The 19,984-nt window shown below is 43.3% G+C and overlaps 1 protein-coding gene and 1 long non-coding RNA gene across 4 annotated transcripts in view; one reads left to right on the forward strand and one right to left on the reverse strand.

Moving 5' to 3' along the window:
• The window catches only part of LOC120919526, a 120,208-nt gene that overhangs the window by 72,326 nt on the left and 27,898 nt on the right, over positions 1–19,984 (forward strand). The window lies entirely within an intron of this gene.
• LOC120919525 overlaps positions 1–19,984 on the reverse strand; it is a 112,321-nt gene that overhangs the window by 31,544 nt on the left and 60,793 nt on the right. For 2 of the 3 annotated variants that reach the window (XM_040331726.1, XM_040331727.1), the window contains one exon: positions 19,046–19,502. The exons of the other annotated variant lie outside the window; for it this stretch is intronic. In XM_040331726.1, the coding sequence (XP_040187660.1) occupies positions 19,218–19,502 (285 nt within the window). In that variant the 3' untranslated portion in view covers positions 19,046–19,217. Of the gene's footprint in view, positions 1–19,045; positions 19,503–19,984 lie in introns of those variants that run through there. 3 annotated transcript variants of the gene reach the window in all.

Here is a 19,984-nt window from a genome sequence, read left to right on the forward strand (position 1 = left end):
TGCACATGTGTGTATGAAGATATGCTGCATTTTGTTCTGACAAAACTTGTCAGAATAAAATTCCTCTAGTGTTGCATTCTCTTGTGCGCAATTACAGGAGTATGAGTGTAAACTTTTGGCTAGAATATTAAAGTGATTCTAAAGGTTCGAATTAAAAAAAATAAAAAAATAACAAACATGTCATGCTCAGCATAGGATGCATTAAGGTGAAAAAACAGGAGGGTTTACAACCTCTTAAATGTATTTTAGCCATTAGAATAAATGTATGCACATATGCCCACATTTAGGTGCGTTAAGACGCGTTTACGCACATGCAGCGTAAATTACACTGGAAAACTCCTCTCTAGATGCCGATTTTGGGGTTACTTTTATGCCCCTGAATACTGCTGTGAAATACTCCTGTGAATGACACAATGCGCATATTCACATAAGATTACAGCATGTTTACTCGCCTGTTTTTACAGGCATATTGAAAACAGTGGGCTGAATTTGGATCCGTAAAAAAAATTAAAAAACTGAGCGTTTTCAGGCAGCAGTGTGCAAAAGTCCCTAAAGGAGAAGTTTGGCTAAAACATTTTTGGGTATACTTCTCCTATGGATCACAGGAGAGCAGTTCTGAACTCCTGAGATCTGTTTTCAGCTGATGTCACAGAGCCGGTCTAGGCTCTTGAAAGATCCCAACCATATGGTCGGGATCCACCCAGAAGCCTGGACCAGCAGCTGGCTCAGCCTCCCAGCAATCCTCCCCTCCTGCCCCGTCCACAGCCCAGTGTTCCAGTGAGCGCTGGAGGTGAGAGCAGATGACTGACAGTCACGGCTCTCTGCTCAGAGCGGAGGGAGAGAACAGAGCGTTTGATCACTCAGTTCTCACTGCAGAGCCGGCGGGGGACAGATGCAGCATCTAGGTGAGTATAAATGTTTTTTTTTATTATTATTTATTTTATAAACCTCAAACTTCTCTTTTAAACTGTGGTGCTGAAATCTTCTGATTCCTGCTGAGGCTCTGAGCAGCTGGCTGCACTATAATGACAGGTCAGGTAGTCGCTGGCTGTGCAGAAAGCTGCAGCTGCCTGCAACCTGGCATCACAGTGAACCGGGCTGTTGGCCACACCTAGCCACTCAAAAGATTCCTGCCGCTACATTTCACATTGGCCTTAATTGTTGGTTAGAATGTAGCCTTAAACTGACTGGCAGCCCCTTCATGTTGCACATATGCAGTAAAAAATAAAAAAGCGTGCAGTAAGTATTGAAAGTTTGTTGCTGGATAACATATGCCATGATATCTGTCACTCTGTACTCTGCCAAGAAGGTACAGAGGAAGAGGCTATGAGATGTACGTAGGCCCGGGATTTAGAAAGTTGTGTCATTCCTGGGCTGACCTTTAGAATCAGGAAGGGCAACCACAAAATGTTTGCCTAAAATGGCACTATAGTCTGTTAGGCACAGAGGCACAGGAAGAGTGGGGAGCTCCACAGGAGAAAAGTTCAAGGCAAAGATATAAACAATAATAATCTGTTTAAAAGAGAATTGTGTTTTTTTTGTTTTTCTTTTAGATTCTTACTTACCTATGTGGATGCAGCATCAGACCGATGCTGCATCTGTCCCCCGCCGTCTCTGCACTGAGAACCTAGCCACCAAACATCGCAGATGGGTCGGTTTTCACAGATCCCAGAGAGGAGAGCTGCTGCCTGTCAGTCAGCGTCTCTCCTCTCTGCTCCTCCACGCTCATTGGAGCGATGAGCTGTGGAACGGTCGTCTCAGCGGCTCGCTGAGACTGCCATCAATCAAGGCAGCTGGCGGAACCAGACTTAGGAAGTTGGGATGGTGCGCTGCCTCGACTGATGGCAGTGACGTCAGCGGAGAGCTGACTTCAGACCGCTCTCCGCTGAAAACAGGTCACAAGAGTGAAAAACGAATTGCACTCCTGTGACCCAGAGGAGAATCCCAGCCTAAAAAGCTCAGGCTGGACTTCCCCTTTTAATCTAAGGTATTTAAAGAAGGCACGTGGTCACAATTTAAGATTGGGTGAAAAGAGTTTTAACCTTAAACCAAGAAAGGTTACTGTTAAAGCAGTGAAATGTGAAATGTCCCACTGAAACTTGGCTCAGGTCACACAGTCTTCATTCCTGGGGTTATACAGGGCCAGAGTAACTATCCTTACCAGGTATTTCTTGCACTTTAATGGAAAATGCAGGAGGCAGAATATGGGCTTTTGTGCTCTTCAGTATTTGGAATGAGCCCATAGTGGACTATGAGCACCAAGTAGCAGTGGTGACGGCCAATGATTTCATATGAACACAGGGCACCAGTAAGCACTGCTAGTTGAGGATAATATAGTGGAACAATAACTAGACTGGTTAGAAAGTCTTATCCTATCAGCACTGTGACCCCTCCTGATAAGCCAGCTTCAGAAGTGTCTACAGCTCACCTCCTTCCTTCTTCTTTCTATAGACCTAATCATGAATGGTCAATGTACCTGTCAATACTTAGGTCACAGAAGATGGCCAAGAGTGTCTATGGCCTGCTTTACTGATGGCTTGTACTCCACTCACTGTATTTATTTTCAAAAATAATTACCGAAACCCTTGTTTAGAAACACCATGAAATGTGATTGAAAAAAAAACTTCAATAGGAGTTCCCTTGTTTCGTCTCAGAGGAGAACGTTTACAGGATTCTAATTCAATTATGTGACACCCATTACGTTTTAACTGTGCCATAACCAAGAGGAATACTGCATACTTTTATGGCCCTCAGGTAATAAAGAGTGTCGTATTCATAAACTTGCATTGCTTTCATGTAAAGATTTGGAGAGATTAAAACACAGCAGCAAATTCAAGATTTCTCTTTAAACAGTTAACATTTCAGTGAGCTCAGTGCCTGCATTTTGATCCAATACACATTTTAATCCATGGAGGAAGGGGAGGTATGGATCTTAGCAGTTAGTTCCATTGTACTGGTATGGGGTTGCTACCAGTCATACTGTTCTTAACTTTCAGTTTATTCTAAATATTGTAATCTCCAACTAAATTTTTTCGCCTAATATTTTAAAGCTGAACTCCAGCCTGGCCGGGATCTGAGGCGGACACTCCTCATTTCTCACTCAGCTCCACTTGTCGGTTGGTCCCTGTATTACATGATTTTTCCCTCTGCCATGTTTGGTAGATCTGTTATTTGGTTAGTTCCCCTTTGCTGATGCTACAGGGCATTTGGTGGTCCTCTGCATCGTTTTCCACAAAACACTTGTGGATCATCATATATTTTGCATCATATATTTTAGCAATTTGTTTTGATGGCACAATGTGAACCTCACTCATCTCCTGATGAAGCTATAGATGTGAAACATGTCGACCACGAGTCATCTCTCCATCAAGTTACCAGCCTGATACTGAGTCATTTTGATAGTCTTTACAATTGAGGTATATATGTTCAGCTGGTTCTTGTTATTGCCCCTGTAGGGTGTTTACAATTTAGAAATGATGATCACCATTGATGCACTTAAACATATGTTTTAATGGATGTTTTATCTTTTTGTACATATAAACACATGGGTCCTATCTATTTTTTTGGTTAGGTCAATACTGGAGACATGCCCCCTATGTAGGATACAGGGGCATGTCTCCGGTATTGACTTAACTAACTTCTTAGTACTTTTGGACAAGGCCAAAGTCCTTCATTGAACATATTTATTTTTGATGAGTAATTCACTGACTGAAGAGCCATATTGTTAAAGTGATTGTAAATTTTTTTATTTTTTTAAATAACAAACATGTTATACTTACCTGCTCTGTGCAGTGGTTTTGCACAAAGCGGCTCCAATTCTCCTTTTCTGGGGTGCCCCCCGTTGATGCTCCTAGCTTCTCCTCTTTATCGGGTGCCCCCAATGAGAGCCGCTTTCAATGGGGGTACCTGTGCGGGCATGTTCCCACTGCTGTCCATTGTCCATTGATGCAGACAGCAGGACTCTGCCCTGTCCCCCGTGTTACTGGATTTGATTGACAGCAGCGGGAGCAAATGGCTTCTGCTGCTATCAATCTATCCAATGAGGACCCGAGACAGTGGCTGGAGACACTGGGCTCGTGCTCATTGCTGGAACGATCAGGTTCAGGTAAAAAACATGGGGGGTCATTAAGGTGAAAAACCATGAGACTTTACAACCCCTTTAAAGTCCACTTTTCCTAACTAATTTATGTCCCTCCTCCAGCCTGTACTAGACTGGACAGTAAAAGGGGGAGCAGAAGTCTGACACTTGCTAGAGGGAACATGGCATCAAGGGGCTTATTCCTCCACATTTAGTGGGAGTGCTCTAAGATACAACCCTACTGGCAAAACATACAATCTCAAATAAGGGCTATTCTGGACATTGAGATGGAGTTACTGCTGCATGTCCCACCATTCCTCTCAACCATTACCGCAAGTTCGTATTGCCTCACTTACCCCACGCCACCTGACGGTAGCTCCAGACCCTTAGCCGATCCCGATCGGCCATTGTACTCGCGTACATGTTATCGAACTGCTTATTTCATGGAGTGTTGTTTTGTTATGTTTTGTTTTCAGTTGTTTCATTTTGTCCTCCCTCTCCTTATTCCCTCCTTGATTCTAATCCACGTTATAGGGTCTAAGTCACCTTTAGCATCACGCAGTAATGGCTTACTTGAGGTGATACATTTATGTTTTTGTTCATCAGTTCAATTATGGTTATGATGTTCTACTTGCCTCGACTCCCCTTTTTCCGATCATTATACTGTAAAACACAACTGACATATGGAGTTTTGCTTTATAACCTTTTGTATGTTAAATGATGAAAACTTTAAATAAAGATTGCGTAACAAAAAACAAAAGGGAGAGAACATCAGAACATCACATGGGCCTTTATAAGGAAGCCAGCCTTTCGCTGAAGTGCTGTTTGATCCTCAGCCTGTTACCTGTGTTCCTGTGTTCCCTTGCTCCTGTGATGCTTAGTTACCGACCTGGCTTGTTCCTGACCTGTCTCCTGCTTGTTCCAGTCTTCGACCTCGGCTTATCTTATGGATACCCTCTGCTTGCTTCTGTATTTGACCTCGGCTTTCCACCTGACTTTGTCTGCTCTGTTATCCACCTGGCTCCTGATCCTGGCTTGTACCGACTATCCTTCTGACACTGTGATTCTGCAGACGGTGACCTGCCACACCTCACAGGCTCCATCTGCCTGCTGCCTCTGCTCAATACATGTGCAGTATCCTTGAGTCATTCTACAAGGAACTCCACAGGTGACCTGTGCTACTTTGTGCCCGACTCCTCCTGTCTCACCTCCAGGGGAGTCCAGAACTTAGGGAAGCCCTCTCTCCATTGGCCTCCAGCACCCAGTATGTGATAGTACCTTAATTACCTGTGACCTGTAAAGACTAATAGAATATACAAAAGAATCAGCTGTGTGACACTTTCTTCACCTATTCCTATAGGCTCTATTAGAAAGCTTTAAATGACCACTTCTTATGACAGAATCACTCACTATCATCACCAGAGTAGCCTGGGTGTGACCACTGCATTGAGCCCTTAAATCGGGCAAAATCCTTATCTTAATGGCCCGTTAACTACAGAACAGCTAGAGAGGCTTCCTGTTGCAACAATTCATCTTATATGTGTTAATCCTTATGCTTAGGGTATCACTATTTTCCTGTGTAAATCAAGATAACATATAGTTAGCTTTTATGGTGCAGTACATATATCTGAGCACTGAATCTCTCCAATTCATTTCACTGAAAGCACCCGCTTACCCCATTTGACGTTTACTTAAGTAACTTAATTATCATTACCCAAGCAGGATTTTATTAATGGTGGCGCTGACACAGTCCACTTCCCCTGGGAAAAGGCAGCAGCCTGTAGATTACCAAAGGAGACAGCCGAGAGAGATGGGGTTGGAAGAAGAGAGGAATGGAGTAGAATAAGCATTGATCTCTTCAGTCTATTTCAGAGACTTTCACTACAGTTTAAAAACTGGTGATTTACAGCTTGTGACCCCTCTGACAGAGACATCAGCGGAAGGTCCCCTATAAATCTCAGGCGTGTGCCACTCGTCAGCACATTAACATTCAGTGACGCTGAGTAAGAACTAGCAGAGAAAACAAAGAAATGAAGCGAGCCACAACAAAATGCATTACAGGGGTCACCTTGTATCTAAACCTCATAATGCATTCATGTATAGAGTACAGCATATACACATAAAGCATTTAACGCCTATGAACCTTTCATAAACAAAACACTGGGTGGCATTTATGATGGACAAGAAGCAATAAAAAAAGCAAAGATCATACAAGGTTTATTCTGTTGCCTGGAAATTTGCATATCTGCAGCTTACCAAGCAATTTATGCTCAGGTGTTGTGGCAGAGTATGTACATTTATGTCTAAGAAGGACAGGCAGACGACTTTGAACATTTTTAGTCAACATTTTCATATAAGGAAAATACAAAAATGGTGAAATGGGAGATCTGGTAACAATCAGTGACACAATACAAGCAAGATTAAGTAGGCAAACAGAAAAGGGTCCGTAGCACAAAGCAGCTCCAGGAGATGGGTAAGAACACCCTCTACCCTTGGTTGCATTGCCAACACATCAAGGAATCATTTGGAAAGAGTTTATATCGACTACTGTAGATAGTTTTCAAACCCCTTGAAATTTCCCACATTTTGTCATGTTACAATCAAAAAATGTTATGTATTTTATTGGGTATATTTTATGTGATATACCAACACAAAGTGACTCATATTTGTGAAGTGGAAGGAAAATTATCATTTATTTTTTATTTATTTTTACAAATAAATATCTGAAAAGTGTGGTGTGCATTTGTATTTAGCCCCCTTTTACTCTGATACCCCTGACTCAAATCAGAAGTCACCTAATTAGTAAATAGAGTCCACCTGTGTGTAATTTAATCTCACTATAAATACAGCTGTTCTGTGAAGCCCTCAGAAGTTTGTTAGAGAACCTTAGTTAACAATCATCATGAAGGCCAAGAAACATACCAGACAGGTCAGGGATGCCGTTGTTGCAAAGTTTAAAGCAGGGTTAGGTTATTAAAAAATATCCCAAGCATCTCACAGAGCACTGTTAAATCCATCATCCGAAAAATGGAAAGAGCATCGCACAACTGCAAACCTACCAAGACATCGTCCACCTAAACTGACTGGGCTGGGCAAGGAGAGCATTAATCAGAGAAGCAGCCAAGAGGCCCATGGTAATTCTGGAGGAGCTGCAGAGATCCACAGATCAGGTAGGAGAATCTGTCCACAGGACAACTATTAGTCGTGCTCTCCGCAAATCTGCCCTTTATGGAAAAGACACAAGAAGAAAGCCATTGTTAAAAGAAATCCATAAGAAGTCCTGTTCGCAGTTAGCGAGAAGCCATGTGGGGGACACAGCAAAACATGTGGAAGAAGGTGCTCTGGTCAGATGAGACCAAATTTGAACTTTTTGACCTCAAAGCATAACACTATGTGTGGTGGAAAACTAACACTACACATCGCCCTGAACACACCATCCCCACCGTGAAACATGGTGGTGGCAGCATTTGGTTGTGGGGAAGCTCTTCTTCAGCAGGGACAGAAAAGCTGGTCAAAGTTGATAGGAAGATTGATGGAACCAAATTCAGGGCAATCTTAGAAAAAAACTTGTCTGCAAGGGTTTGAGACTGGGGTGGAAGTTCACCAGCTGGACAACGACCCTAAACATACAGCCAAAGCTACAATGAAATGGTTAAGATCAAAGCATATTCATGTGTTAGAATGGCTCGGTCAAAGTCCAGACCTAAATCCAATTGCTGTTCACAGATGCTCTTCATCAAATCTGACAGAGCTTGAGCTATTTTGCAAAGGAGAATAGGCAGAAATTTCACTCTCTAGATGTGCAAAGCTGGTGTTCCCCAGAGCTCCTAATGGTGGAGATGGATTTTGTTGCATGCTAGTACCAGGTCGCAGTCCACAGGATCGTCCCACAAAGAGGTGAGCAAGCCGAGGTCCAGTAGCAGATATAGCAGGTAGGGATCAAGAAGGGTAGTCAGTAAACAAGCCAAAATTTGTCAACGAGTGGTTACAGGTTGGGATCAAGCAGAAACATAGTCGAGGTCAGTAACAAGGGGTAGCGAAGATACGGACGGCAGCAGGAGTGACAAGAGCGAGATATTGGCTTTAGAGAGCACAATAATCTGGCAAACAGGTCGTACAGACACATGTCTTAAATCAGGAAGTTCAAAGGAAGAGCAAAGGGCCAGATTTACAAAGACTTACGCCGATACGCTGCGTAAGTACATGGATGCGCCGTATTCTTGTACTAAGATATGCCTGAATTTTGGCTTCCTACGACCGATGTAAGTCTCCTACGCCGTCGTATCTTGGGTGCATATTTACGCTGGCCGCTAGGGGCGCTTGCATTGATTTACGCGTTGAATATGTAAATGAGCGAGATACGACAATTCACGAACGTACTTGCGCCCGTCGCAGTAAGCTACGCCGTTTACATAAGGCGTACATCCGGCGTAAAGATAAAACACCTCTATAGGTGGGGCAACCCATGCAAAGGTATGGACGTCGGAACAGCCGTCGTATTTTACGTCGTTTACGTAAGTCGTACGTGAATGGGGCTGGGCGTAGGTTACGTTCACGTCGAACGCATTGAGCCGTCGTATCTTAGGGAGTATATGTAACGTGATTCTGAGCATGCGCGCACATGCGCCGTTCGTTCGGGAATTCATTTACATGGGGTCACGGCTAATTTTAATACAACACGCCCACTACCTTCCTAATTTGAATTAAACGGGCTTACGCCGGCCCATTTACGCTACGCCGACGTAACTTAGGGAGCAAGTGATTTGTGAATACTGTACTTGCCTCTCTATGTTACGTTGGCGTAGCGCATATGAGCTGCGCTACGCCCGCTTAAACATACGCTGCTCTACGTGAATCTGGCCTGACATTTTTTCAGAGCTATGTATATTCCTACATCATTCTAAGAACCTTGCAGTGTGTGAGACCTTGTAATAAAGCACTGGATCAGGCAATATGTTGCCTCCATGACTTTTTGGTGCACGATCTGTTCTGTTCAATATAGCTCCCCATATGAATTGAAGAAGTTCTCTCTTTATTGCCAGAAGGAATCCACTGGGTATTCGGTATGTATGGGGATGGTCTGGAAATAAGTACAAAAGACTAGGAAGTATGTTCATCTTTATTTAATTGTTCCTACCAAAGCAGGAGAAATATTTGGTACTGCAGCATTCAAGGTCCTCGTGAGTGTGGGACAAGAGGGGGAGAAAGTTGGCCTCAAGCATTTGTGTTAGCGCTCCCCAAGTAAGTGAACGATGAAATTGTCCATGCAAATGGAATATTCTTTTTATATACAGGGACAGAAATATTCATAGCTTGTCACTTGTTTAGAGTATCCTTAATGTAGAAGTTCTCCATAGCGATGAAGTTCTGCGAGTAAATTGGGTAGGGAAGTCTCAGGTACTGTATAGATATAATAAAAAGTAAGTAATCTGCATAAGTGTCAAATTTATGTTGGCACTGTTCAGCGGAACATCCTGTGATGTCAGGGTTGTTTCTTTTTTTGATGTAATAGGAGCTCCTGGCTGGTGCCATTGGAAAGAGAAAGATATTCTGAGACACATTTATGGCTCAAAGCTTTGTTAGGAATATACAGCTGTGCTCATAAGTTTACATATCCTGGCAGAATTTATGATTTATTGTCTATTTTTCAGAGAATATGAATGAAAACACAAAAACATTTATTTCGCTCATGGTTAGTGTTTGGCTTAAGCCATTTATTATCAATCAACTGTGTTTACTCTTTTAGATCATAATGGAAACAAAAACTACCCAAATGGCCCTGATCAAAAGTTTCAATACCCTGGTGATTTTGGCCTGATAACATGCACACAAGTTGACACAAAGGGGTTTGAATGGCTATTAAAGGTAACCCTCCTCACCTGTGATCTGTTTGTTTGTAATTAGTGTGTGTGTGTGTATGTGTATAAAAGGTCAATGTGTTTCTGGACTCCTGACAGACCCTTGCATCTTTCATCCAGTGCTGCACTGACGTTTCTGGGTTCTTTGTCATGGGGAAAGCAAAATAATTTTCTGCGGGAAAAGGTAGTTGAACTGTATAAAACAGGAAAGGGATATAAAAAGATATCCAAGGAATTGAGAATGCCAATCAATCAAACCCCAATCAGAAAAGGGGAAAATGAGAGGTTCTGTTGAAACCAAACCAAGGTCAGGTAAACCAACTAAAATTTCAGCCACAACTGCCAGGAAAATTAGTTTGGGATGCAAAAAAAAACACAAATAACTTCAGGTGAAATACAGGACTCTGTGAAAACATGTGGTGTGACTGTATCAAGATGCGCAATAAGGAGGCACTTGAAGAAAGATGGGCTGCATGGTCGAGTCGCCAGAATAAATCTATTACTATGCAAACGCCACAAAGTATCCCGCTTACAATACACCAATCAGCACAGAGACAAGACTCAAACCTTCTGCCACAAAGCCATTTGGAGTGATTAGACCAAAATAATTATTTTTTGGCCACAACCATAAACACTACATTTGGAGAGGAGTATACAAGGCCTACGATGAAAGGTACGGAGGTGGATCGCTGATGTTTTGGGGATGTGAGAGCTACAAAGGCACAGGAAATTTGGTCAAAATTTATGGCAAGATGAATGCAGTATGATATCAAACAATACTAGAGGAACATTTGCATTCATCAGCCAGGAAGCTGCGCATGGGACGTACTTGGACATTCCAACATGACAATGATCCAAAACACAATTCCAACTCGACCTGTCATTGGCTACAGCAGAATAAATTTAAGGTTCTGGATTGGCCATCTCAGTCTCCTGACCTCAATATCATTGAACCACTCTGGGGAGATCTCAAACGTGCCGTTCATGAAAGACAGTTAAAGAATTTACAGGAACTGGAGGCTTTTTGCCAAGATGAATGGACAGATTTACCATCTGAGAAGATAAAGAGCCTCATCCACAAATATCACAACAGACTTCAAGCTGTCATTGATGTTAAAGGGGACAATACACGGTATTAAGAACTGGGGTATGTAAACTTTTGATCAGGGTCATTTGGGTAGTTTCTATTGCCATTATGATTTAAAAAGAGTAAACACAGTTGATTGATACTAAATGGCTTCAGCCAAACACTAACCATGAGTGAAAGAAAAGTTTTTGTGTTATCATTCATATTCTCTGAAAAATGGCCAAGAAATCATAAATTCTACCAGGGTATTTAAACTTATGAGCACAACTGTATATCCCTTTGATTTATTTTTTACATATTATGGCCCAAACCTAAGCGTCGAAGGGTAGCTTAAATAAAATTAGCCTTGAGACTTCTGCATTACTGTACTCTGATCTTGGAAATTATTAGTGAATAGACAGAAAATATACAACTTTCACATGGTGGGCATACCCAAAAATTCTCATTTGCCTGCTCACCCATCACCCCACCTTACACACCTTCCTACTGGCTAATGACATCATAACTCACACAGTTATGGATGGGGGGGGGGGGTGGCTGTTAAAGAGAGTTAAGGCAAACTCCAGGAAAAACTGAAGTATTAGGCAGGTCATCCATAATCCTTGTATGCATCTCAAGTTTTTTTTATTTTTGTTTTTTATTGCTCACTGGCAAACATCTTTATTTTTTAGACTGTTAGCCATTTGCTGAAATCAGTTGCCATAATTGTAGCTATCGCTGTATTCGGTGGTCCCACTCTCCTTTCTGTTTTCTCAGTAAATAATTTCCAGTGTAACCTGGAAGACAGCACATGAGTTTTCTTAGCGAGCTTGATTAGACAAGAAACCCGCATTTGGCCTTTAATACATTAGCATAATGTCAATGCTCATTAGACGCTATTGGGACTTCTTAGTTGAGGGGAAGGTCATAGCAAAGGAGAAAGCAAAGTGTACAGAAGATGCATGCTATACGTCTTTGATTTCCTAGAAAACAGTATTGATGCTGCTCTAAATATATACCAGGCAGGAAGCAGTCAATGTGATTGATTGGGAGCCTAGGAGTACCCAGACCCAGAGGAAGTCATGTGACTGTGTGGCAGAGGCAATATGACTCTTGTCATGCTGATGAAGAACTAAAAGTTCTAGCATGTCCTCCTGTTCAGGGCCTGCAAGGTGCTCATTCTGAATGACAGAAAGGTGCCTGCTTTCAGGTGAGAGCTAAACTTTAGTTTAATTTTAATTAGGGTAATGTACACCTTGCAGCAATCCTAGTTTTAATGTCATTGTTATAACTGAATGTCTCAGTCCAAGCCAGCCATCCTCAACAAGAGTTCTGTGGAACCCTAAGGTTCCTCTAGAGCAGGGTTTCTCAAGCAGGGTTCAATTGTACCCTAGGGTTTATCCAGAGGTTGCTAGGGGTTGCTTAAGCAATTCGCACCTCTCAGATAAGTTTCTACTGATACACTTTTTAGCTATCTATAAAGGGCTAATTCTTCCCAATGTCCACAAGTGTAAGGAGAATTCTTCCCACTGACCATCACACTAATGTATCATGAGTTGTAGATATAGTATTTTTTAGCAGGTGTTTCCTGAGACTGTAAAGTTATTTCAAGGGTTTCTCTGTGTTGAAAAGGTTGAGAAAGGCTGCTCTAGAGGTTGCTTAAGCTGTGTCTGATTGACCTCCCATCTGATGGTGCCTACATAGTTACTGGTCCAGTGCCATACGTCAGAGCCAGCAGCAAGACACTAATGATATTTTTCATTGTCCATCAAGCTGACCATAGTGTGGACATTCTTTCCATTGACCACCAATGTGTGGGAATTATTCACACTGACCCCCACCCCCATTGAATTATTTTAGCAGAGGTCCCTTGAAAACTGAAAATTATTTCAAGGCTTCCCTAACTGGGCAGCCTTACTAAACAAAAAAACAAAGCCAATATACTGCCTATAATAAGTAAAAAAATTAAATTGATATTAAAGGCAGAATTATAAATTCAAAAAAAATTCATGCTTACCAGCCCTTCTTGGGTCCCCCACCGGCACTTCTGGCCCCTCCCTCCTGCCGAGTGCAAGCAGCTTGCTATGGGGGCACCCGAGCAGTCTAGGGGGCCCTTTCACACGGATGTGTAAGTGTACTGGCTCCGTTTTGCTCAGCAGGGATCACTCCATTGATCCCTGATGAGCAAGCAGATGACAGGTCTGTCTCTGCACACTGCAGGGACCGACCTGTCAGAGCCCTGCTCTCCTCTATGGAGGATCGGATGAAGACGGACCGATCTGCCAGACGGATGGAAAATAGGGTTTCCATCCTTCACAGTTTGGCGGATAGGAGCGGGTCGGATGTCAGCGGGCATGTCACCGCTGACATCCTTCGCTCCATAGAGGTGCACGGAGCATCCTGAACTGTTCACCCGTGTAAAAGGGGCCTTGCTCCCAAGCTGTTGCTCTGTGTGTCCATTCAAACACTGAGTGCAGCTCAGCCCTGCCCCCACTCTCTATGCATTGGCTCACTGGCTGTGATTGACAGTAGCGTGAGCCAATGGCTCCCACTGCTGTCTCAAGCCTCGTACACACGACCGAGGAACTCGACGGGCGAAACATCGTTTTCCTCGTTGAGTTCCTTGTTAGGCTGTCGAGGAACTCGACAAGCCAATTTTCTCCATTCCCGTCGAGGAAATAGAGAACTTGCTCTCTTTTTGGCTCGTCGAGTTTCTCAACAGTTTCCTCGACGAAAATGTACACACGACCGGTTTCCTCGGCAAAAAAATATCTCCCAGCAAGTTTCTTACTGTTTTTTGCGAGAAACTCGGTCGTGTGTACGAGGCTTAAGCCAATGAGAAGGAAGAGACCTGGGAGAGCCGCTACTCTTGTGCACATCGCTGGATTGGGATGGGTCTCAGGTAAGTATTGGGGGGGGGGGGGCTGCTGCACAAAAAAGGCTTTTTACCTTGAGCCTTTACAACCACTTTAATCTCTGTGTATCATCTGAGGCTGTTCACTTCACTGGGTGCATGGGGGGTTTAAATCCACTTTAAATGAAAACTCTGGGCAGCAACGCAACAAATAAAATTGAGCTGATGAAGAATATAATGCTAATTTTGTCTAGGGGATGATCTAAATAAAAGAGTTATACTTGCCCTATTGTATGGTCCCATGACAGCCGGTAATCCTTTCCACCTCTCTCCAGTGCCAGAATGTGGGCTGGCACTCCTATATCAGGATATGTTAATACAGAGCAGGGACTACCCAGACATAAGTTATTGACTGCTAAATGGATGATTTGGTTATTTAATAGCATTCGACAATTCCTTTGTATAAAGGGAATTCTGTATTTCAGAGATTTGAATCTGGCTGGCAGATGTAATACGTGAACTTCGGTGTGAGTTATTGTTTTGGGATGGATCAGATCCCAGTGATTCCGTATCCAGGCCAATGCATGGAGGCTCTTCAAATTATTGTTCTGAGGTTTAGTAATTCCCAGCTTCAGACATTCTTTTTTTATGTACATAAAATGTGTTTTATCGACATAGTGTAAATGTGTACGGTAACTGTAGAGTGACCTGAAGATGAATCCTTCATATTCAGTGCTTGTACTTAGCACTTCACTTGAACTGTACTTCATGAGCCTTTGCTCTGCCTTGGTAAATCCCTCAATCTGCAATACTTCTCTGCATGCTTTTATTGATTATGTTATTTTAGGTCATGTGAAAACATTTGACAAAGGCATACTCTGCATAATAATAGATAAAAGATGACAATGAATCCCGTTTTGTAGAACACAGACATTTAATGGCATTTAATGAGAAAAAGAAATGCATTACAGAGGCACAAGATTTTGAAAGCGAGGAATCCAACTCCGCCATTAAACGACATGCTCATATTGAATATATTTTGATATCCTGGAAACTTTCAAATAACTCCAGGTAGTGAACATTAAAAATATAAGCCACAAAATTCATTAAAGAATTATAAAAAAAAACTGAGTACATTTACCCTGCTAGAAATTGCAAACACATTTGGACATCAATTAGTACCTTATACAGCATTCCTGATCAAAGTGGGATTCTGGGCACCTTGCCCCATTCCACCAAAGCTTGTCTCTGCATTAAAGTATAACTAAAGGCATTTTTGTTTCGTTTTGGATAGAGTAGAGAGGGACCTGTCAGGTTTTTATTGCTTTCTGTGCCCCGTAGAGAGTCACACACACACTTGGGTTGATTTACTAAAGGAAAAGAGAACGTTAAAACGGAGGTCCACACAAAAAGTGAACCTCCGCTTTTCGGAAATAAATATAATACAGGTATTTGCACCCACTTCTGGGCATAGACTCTTGCGGGAGTCATTCCCCTTCTCGTCGGCTGCCGACATCGTGGGCACCCTGGACAGGTAAGTGTCCATTTATTAAAAGTCAGCAGCTGCAGTATTTGTAGCTGCTGGCTTTTAATATACATATTTTATTTTTAGGCGGACCTCCGCTTTAACTAAGCAAACAGATTAAAGAGGAGTTCCACCTAAAAATGGAACTTCCTCTTAACCCACTCCTCGCCCCCTTACATGCCACATTTGGCATGTAATTTTTTTGGGGGGGAGTGGGGGCTTCAGGACAAGGGGACTTCCTGTCCCACTTCCTCCTTCCGCAGAGGGGCTGGAAAGGCGATTAGCTTAATCGCCTTTTCACAGCCCCTCCCTGTAGGCGAGCGCCTGTCCAATCGGACGGCGCCGCTCGCACATGCGCACTGCCGCTCGCGCATGCGCAGTGGGTGCCCGGCCATGAAGCCGAAAGCTGTCACTGCCGGGTGCCCACACTAGGCATGAAGGCGCCGGCCGGCGCGTCGCTGGAGCCGTGGAGCAGGTAAGTGTCAGTTTATTAAAAGCCAGCAGCTACACTTTTTGTAGCGGCTGACTTTTAATAAACTTAAAAAAAGTGTGGAAAACCCCTTTAAGGTGAAGATGTATTCACTGAGAAGACCCAGTCAATCTCTTCTATCTGTATTAATCACTTCTGACAGATTATTCCAACACCACAGAATCTCAGGAGACAGCCCCCCCCCCTTTTCCACCAGCACACAGAAGATGATTGACACCCTCAGCTGTGCCTGTTTCCATATGAGACTGTGTAGAGTTTTTTTTTTTCTATTCCTTCCACTCAGGTCTCAGATTACACTCGGTTCTCTGCTCTATGATGTGCAGTGTGACATCAGATCCCCGCCCTCTACCTCCTCGGGCTGAGAAATAGCCTTGATCTATGTGTTTAGGCCCCCTTTCACAATGTCAGAGTCTGCCAGATTTGCCTGCTCAGCAGCGATCTCTCTGCTGATCCCTGCTGAGCAGGCAGATGATAGGTCTGTGTTCACTCTGCATCAGTGGATACAGCCTGCTTTCCTATATGGGGGTGATCAGATAGAAAGAAACCCCCTGGCTGTTTCCATCGGCCTGCCATCCGATCCATCTCTCTGTTTTTAGCGGACTGTATCAGATTGGATGTCGGCAGGTGTCAATGGACAAAAGTCCATTGACATCTGCCGCTCTATAGAGGCCAGTGGGTGGTCCGATTGGGTCCGCCTGAAAAACTGACCGGTGCACTCGACCAGTCCGTCCGTGTGAAAGCTGTAGATAAACAGGTACAACATATGTAGAAGGATTTGTCATCTCTGTATATCACTTGAGGCTATCCACTTTAAAGGGCATGTAAGAGTAAAAGTGAACCATCTCTAATCCTTTAGTAAATCAACCTTTATGTGTCCTGTTTATTGTTATTATCGAGAGTGAAAGTAAAAGCTAATCCCAAATTTTGTGTTGTTACAAGAACAGGAATAGAGGGGGAATCTTCCAGATTTAGTTCTGAGGACAACAAAAGATTCCATCACTCTGGAGAGATTTCATTCTACGTTCTATTTTGGCTATGGGACAGGAAATAAAGGGAAATATCCCTAATAGGATACAGATAGCAAAAAAATCGCATTAATATTATAATAGTTTTTCTATGGTAATAAGGGGCGTAACATAGGCAGGCTTATTCTAACCAGGACTCAAAGTAATTCAAACTTGTAATGAAAATGTTATTAGTGTCGTGTGCACAATGAGTGGAGTGTGCAATACATATGCAAAGCATACAAAATAGAATACGATTTTATACAGAATTGACACATTTCCTTTACACAAGGCATTACCTGCATGCTAATAAGGTATTGGATCAAGTAGTTTGGGGCAGAAGAAATCCCCTTATATTAATACAGTTTCAGTGTTCTTGAGAAGAATTCAGACAAACCATTATGTGGGTGGGAAGGGGGCGATTTACCTTCCCTGCAAGAAAAAAAATGTAAAGAGGATATACAGGCAAATAGACTGTGCACTCTGCAAGTGCAGTTGCTCCAGAGCTTGGTAAATGAGGAGAAGCTCTGCTGACTTCCCTCATCCAATCATTGTGCAAGCAAAATGCTGTTTTTTTTCCTTGTACAGTGCAACCTTGGATTACGAGTATAATCCGTTCCAGGAGAATGCTCGTAATCCAAAGTACTCGCATATCAAAGCGAGTTTCTCCATTGAAGTCAATGGAAACGAAAATAATTTGTTCCGCATTGACTTCAATAGCATGCAATACCGCATCCGGCCAGAGGCGGGGGGCGCCGAAGAGCCTCGTAAACGGCCGGAAAGGCCCGAGGACAGTTCGGCTGACCTCGGTAAGCCTCGGAAAGACTCCGTTCACGAGCCTTTCCGAGGTTTGCTGAGGTCAGCCGAACTGTCCTCAGGCCTTTCCGGCCATTTCCGGAACAGCGCCCATCGGCGCCAGCGCTCCCCACCTCTGCCCAAGCGCGGTACTGCACACCGCTTTGGGCTAAATCCTGTCCGTTTTGCGAGACAGCACTCACAAACCGAGTCAGGATTTTAGGAAACACAGCGCTCGTATTGTGAAACGCTCGTTAACCACGTTACTCGCAATCTGAGGTTCCACTGTATATGATTGGGTATTCTTTGTGAAGTGAAACATCACCTTGTTTACTAAGCTATGGAGCAACTGCACTTGTAAAGTGCATTGTCTATTTGCCCTTAGTAAATAAATCCCATTGTATATGTATATTATCTTTAGTGGCATGTTAGGGATAGAAGGACAAGATCATCATTTTACATCTTAAAGCGGTTGTTCACCCACAAAAAAAATTTTAACCTTAGATTCATGCTCATTTTGTCTAGGGGAATCGGCTAGTTTTTTTTAAAACGAAGCAGTACTTACCATTTTAGAGATGCATCTTCTCCGCCGCTTCCGGGTATGGTCTTCGGGACTGGGTGTTCCTATTTGATTGACAGTCTTCCGACAGGCTTCCGACGGTCGCATCTATCGCGTCACGAGTAGCCGAAAGAAGCCGAACGTCGGTGTGGCTCTATACGGCGCCTGCGCACCGACGGTCGGCTACTTTCGGAAAATCGTGACGCGATAGATGCGACCGTCGGAAGCCTGTCGGAACCCTTTTATTCAAGAAGGAACGCCCAGACCCGAAGACCATACCCGGAAGCGGCGGAGAAGATGCATCTCTAAAACGGTAAGTACTGCTTCGTTTTTAAAAAAACTAGCCGATTCCCCTAGACAAAATGAGCATCAATCTAATGTTAAAATTTTTTTTGCGGGTGAAATACCGCTTTAAATCACATGTGATCCCAGTCTCAGGCCCTGACCATGGAATATGACTAGTTTAACACTTGTTTACTCTTAAGGCTCCATTCACACCTAGGAGTATTGTCGCCTGTAGCGCGACGCTATTGCAGCCTGCAATACGCTGGAGGGGTGATTTAATATTGTCGGCTATGGAGATGGTTCACATCTCCACGCCGAAACGCTGTACGCCTGAAGCTCAAAACAAGTCCCGGACCTTTTTTTCAGGCGGCGTTCGGCATAGCCGACAATGTTGATCACCCCTCCGGCGTATGTTAGACTTAAAAAATTCCGCGTTTTGTTGCGGCAAATCGCGGGACAAAGCGCTGCAATTTGACACGGCAAATCGCGGTAACATACGCCGCGTTCAGGTGTGAATGCAGCCTTAGAGGCATATACGATGCACTTAGCTGCAGCCAGTACAATGATAACATGTTTTCTTAAAACGCTCTCCATTTCCCTGACTCCCTACACAGTGCTGAGATCAATGCGAAGAGGATATTGAGATTATTAATCGTCTAAAGCCTCACTTATACAGAATTGACTATAGCAAGCACTTAATGGATCAAGCACTGCCCTCCAGATCAGAGCAGAGGCGGCTGATGAAGTGTCCTGAGACGTCACTCGCTATCGTTCGACTATCGATAGTGGCCCCGGTGGCCGTTTGTCTTTTGAGTTCTTGGTGACGAATCTTCCTCATCCTCCGGCTGGAACAGGCGTCTGCGTGATCAATGCACAGCTGCAGCTGGTTGAAGGGGACCAAATCCATCCAACAGTTGATCTGGTTCCATTTTACCAGCTTCAGCAAAGCATTTAGGCGTGAGAAGATTGGCGATGTGCAAGTCACTTCCTATCAGAGAAAAATGAAAACTTTTTTCCTTTATAAGCTAATATACAGCAGCCACATCAATATACTTGTCACACACAATAGACACATAAAACTGTATTGTAACAGACACAATTGGTAAGGCAACTCGGGCCACATATGTTAACGTGTGTCTATGGTCAAAATGTAAAATCATATACTAATTTGCACATTGCATTTCAATTATTTCCAGTCTACTCCTATTAATCAGAATGATGTTTGCAAATTTGCTTTGTGAAGATCCTTGAATTTTATAACACGTATTCACTATGCCCTGTGAGTAGGCAATGCTGTGTCACACATTTCTCAGAGCCTCTCTTCTGAACTACAGAGGTACTGAGAGGAGTAGTTTCAGGAGGCACAGTAAGTACAGGAATCAGTGCCTGTAGAGAACAAGGTACCATGGGATATGTAGTCCTTAGTAGTAAAATATAAACAGCAGAGGAGAATATGCAAAGTATGCAGGG

Source organism: Rana temporaria, chromosome 12, assembly GCF_905171775.1.
Source record: "Rana temporaria chromosome 12, aRanTem1.1, whole genome shotgun sequence".
Lineage (NCBI taxonomy): Eukaryota > Metazoa > Chordata > Amphibia > Anura > Ranidae > Rana > Rana temporaria.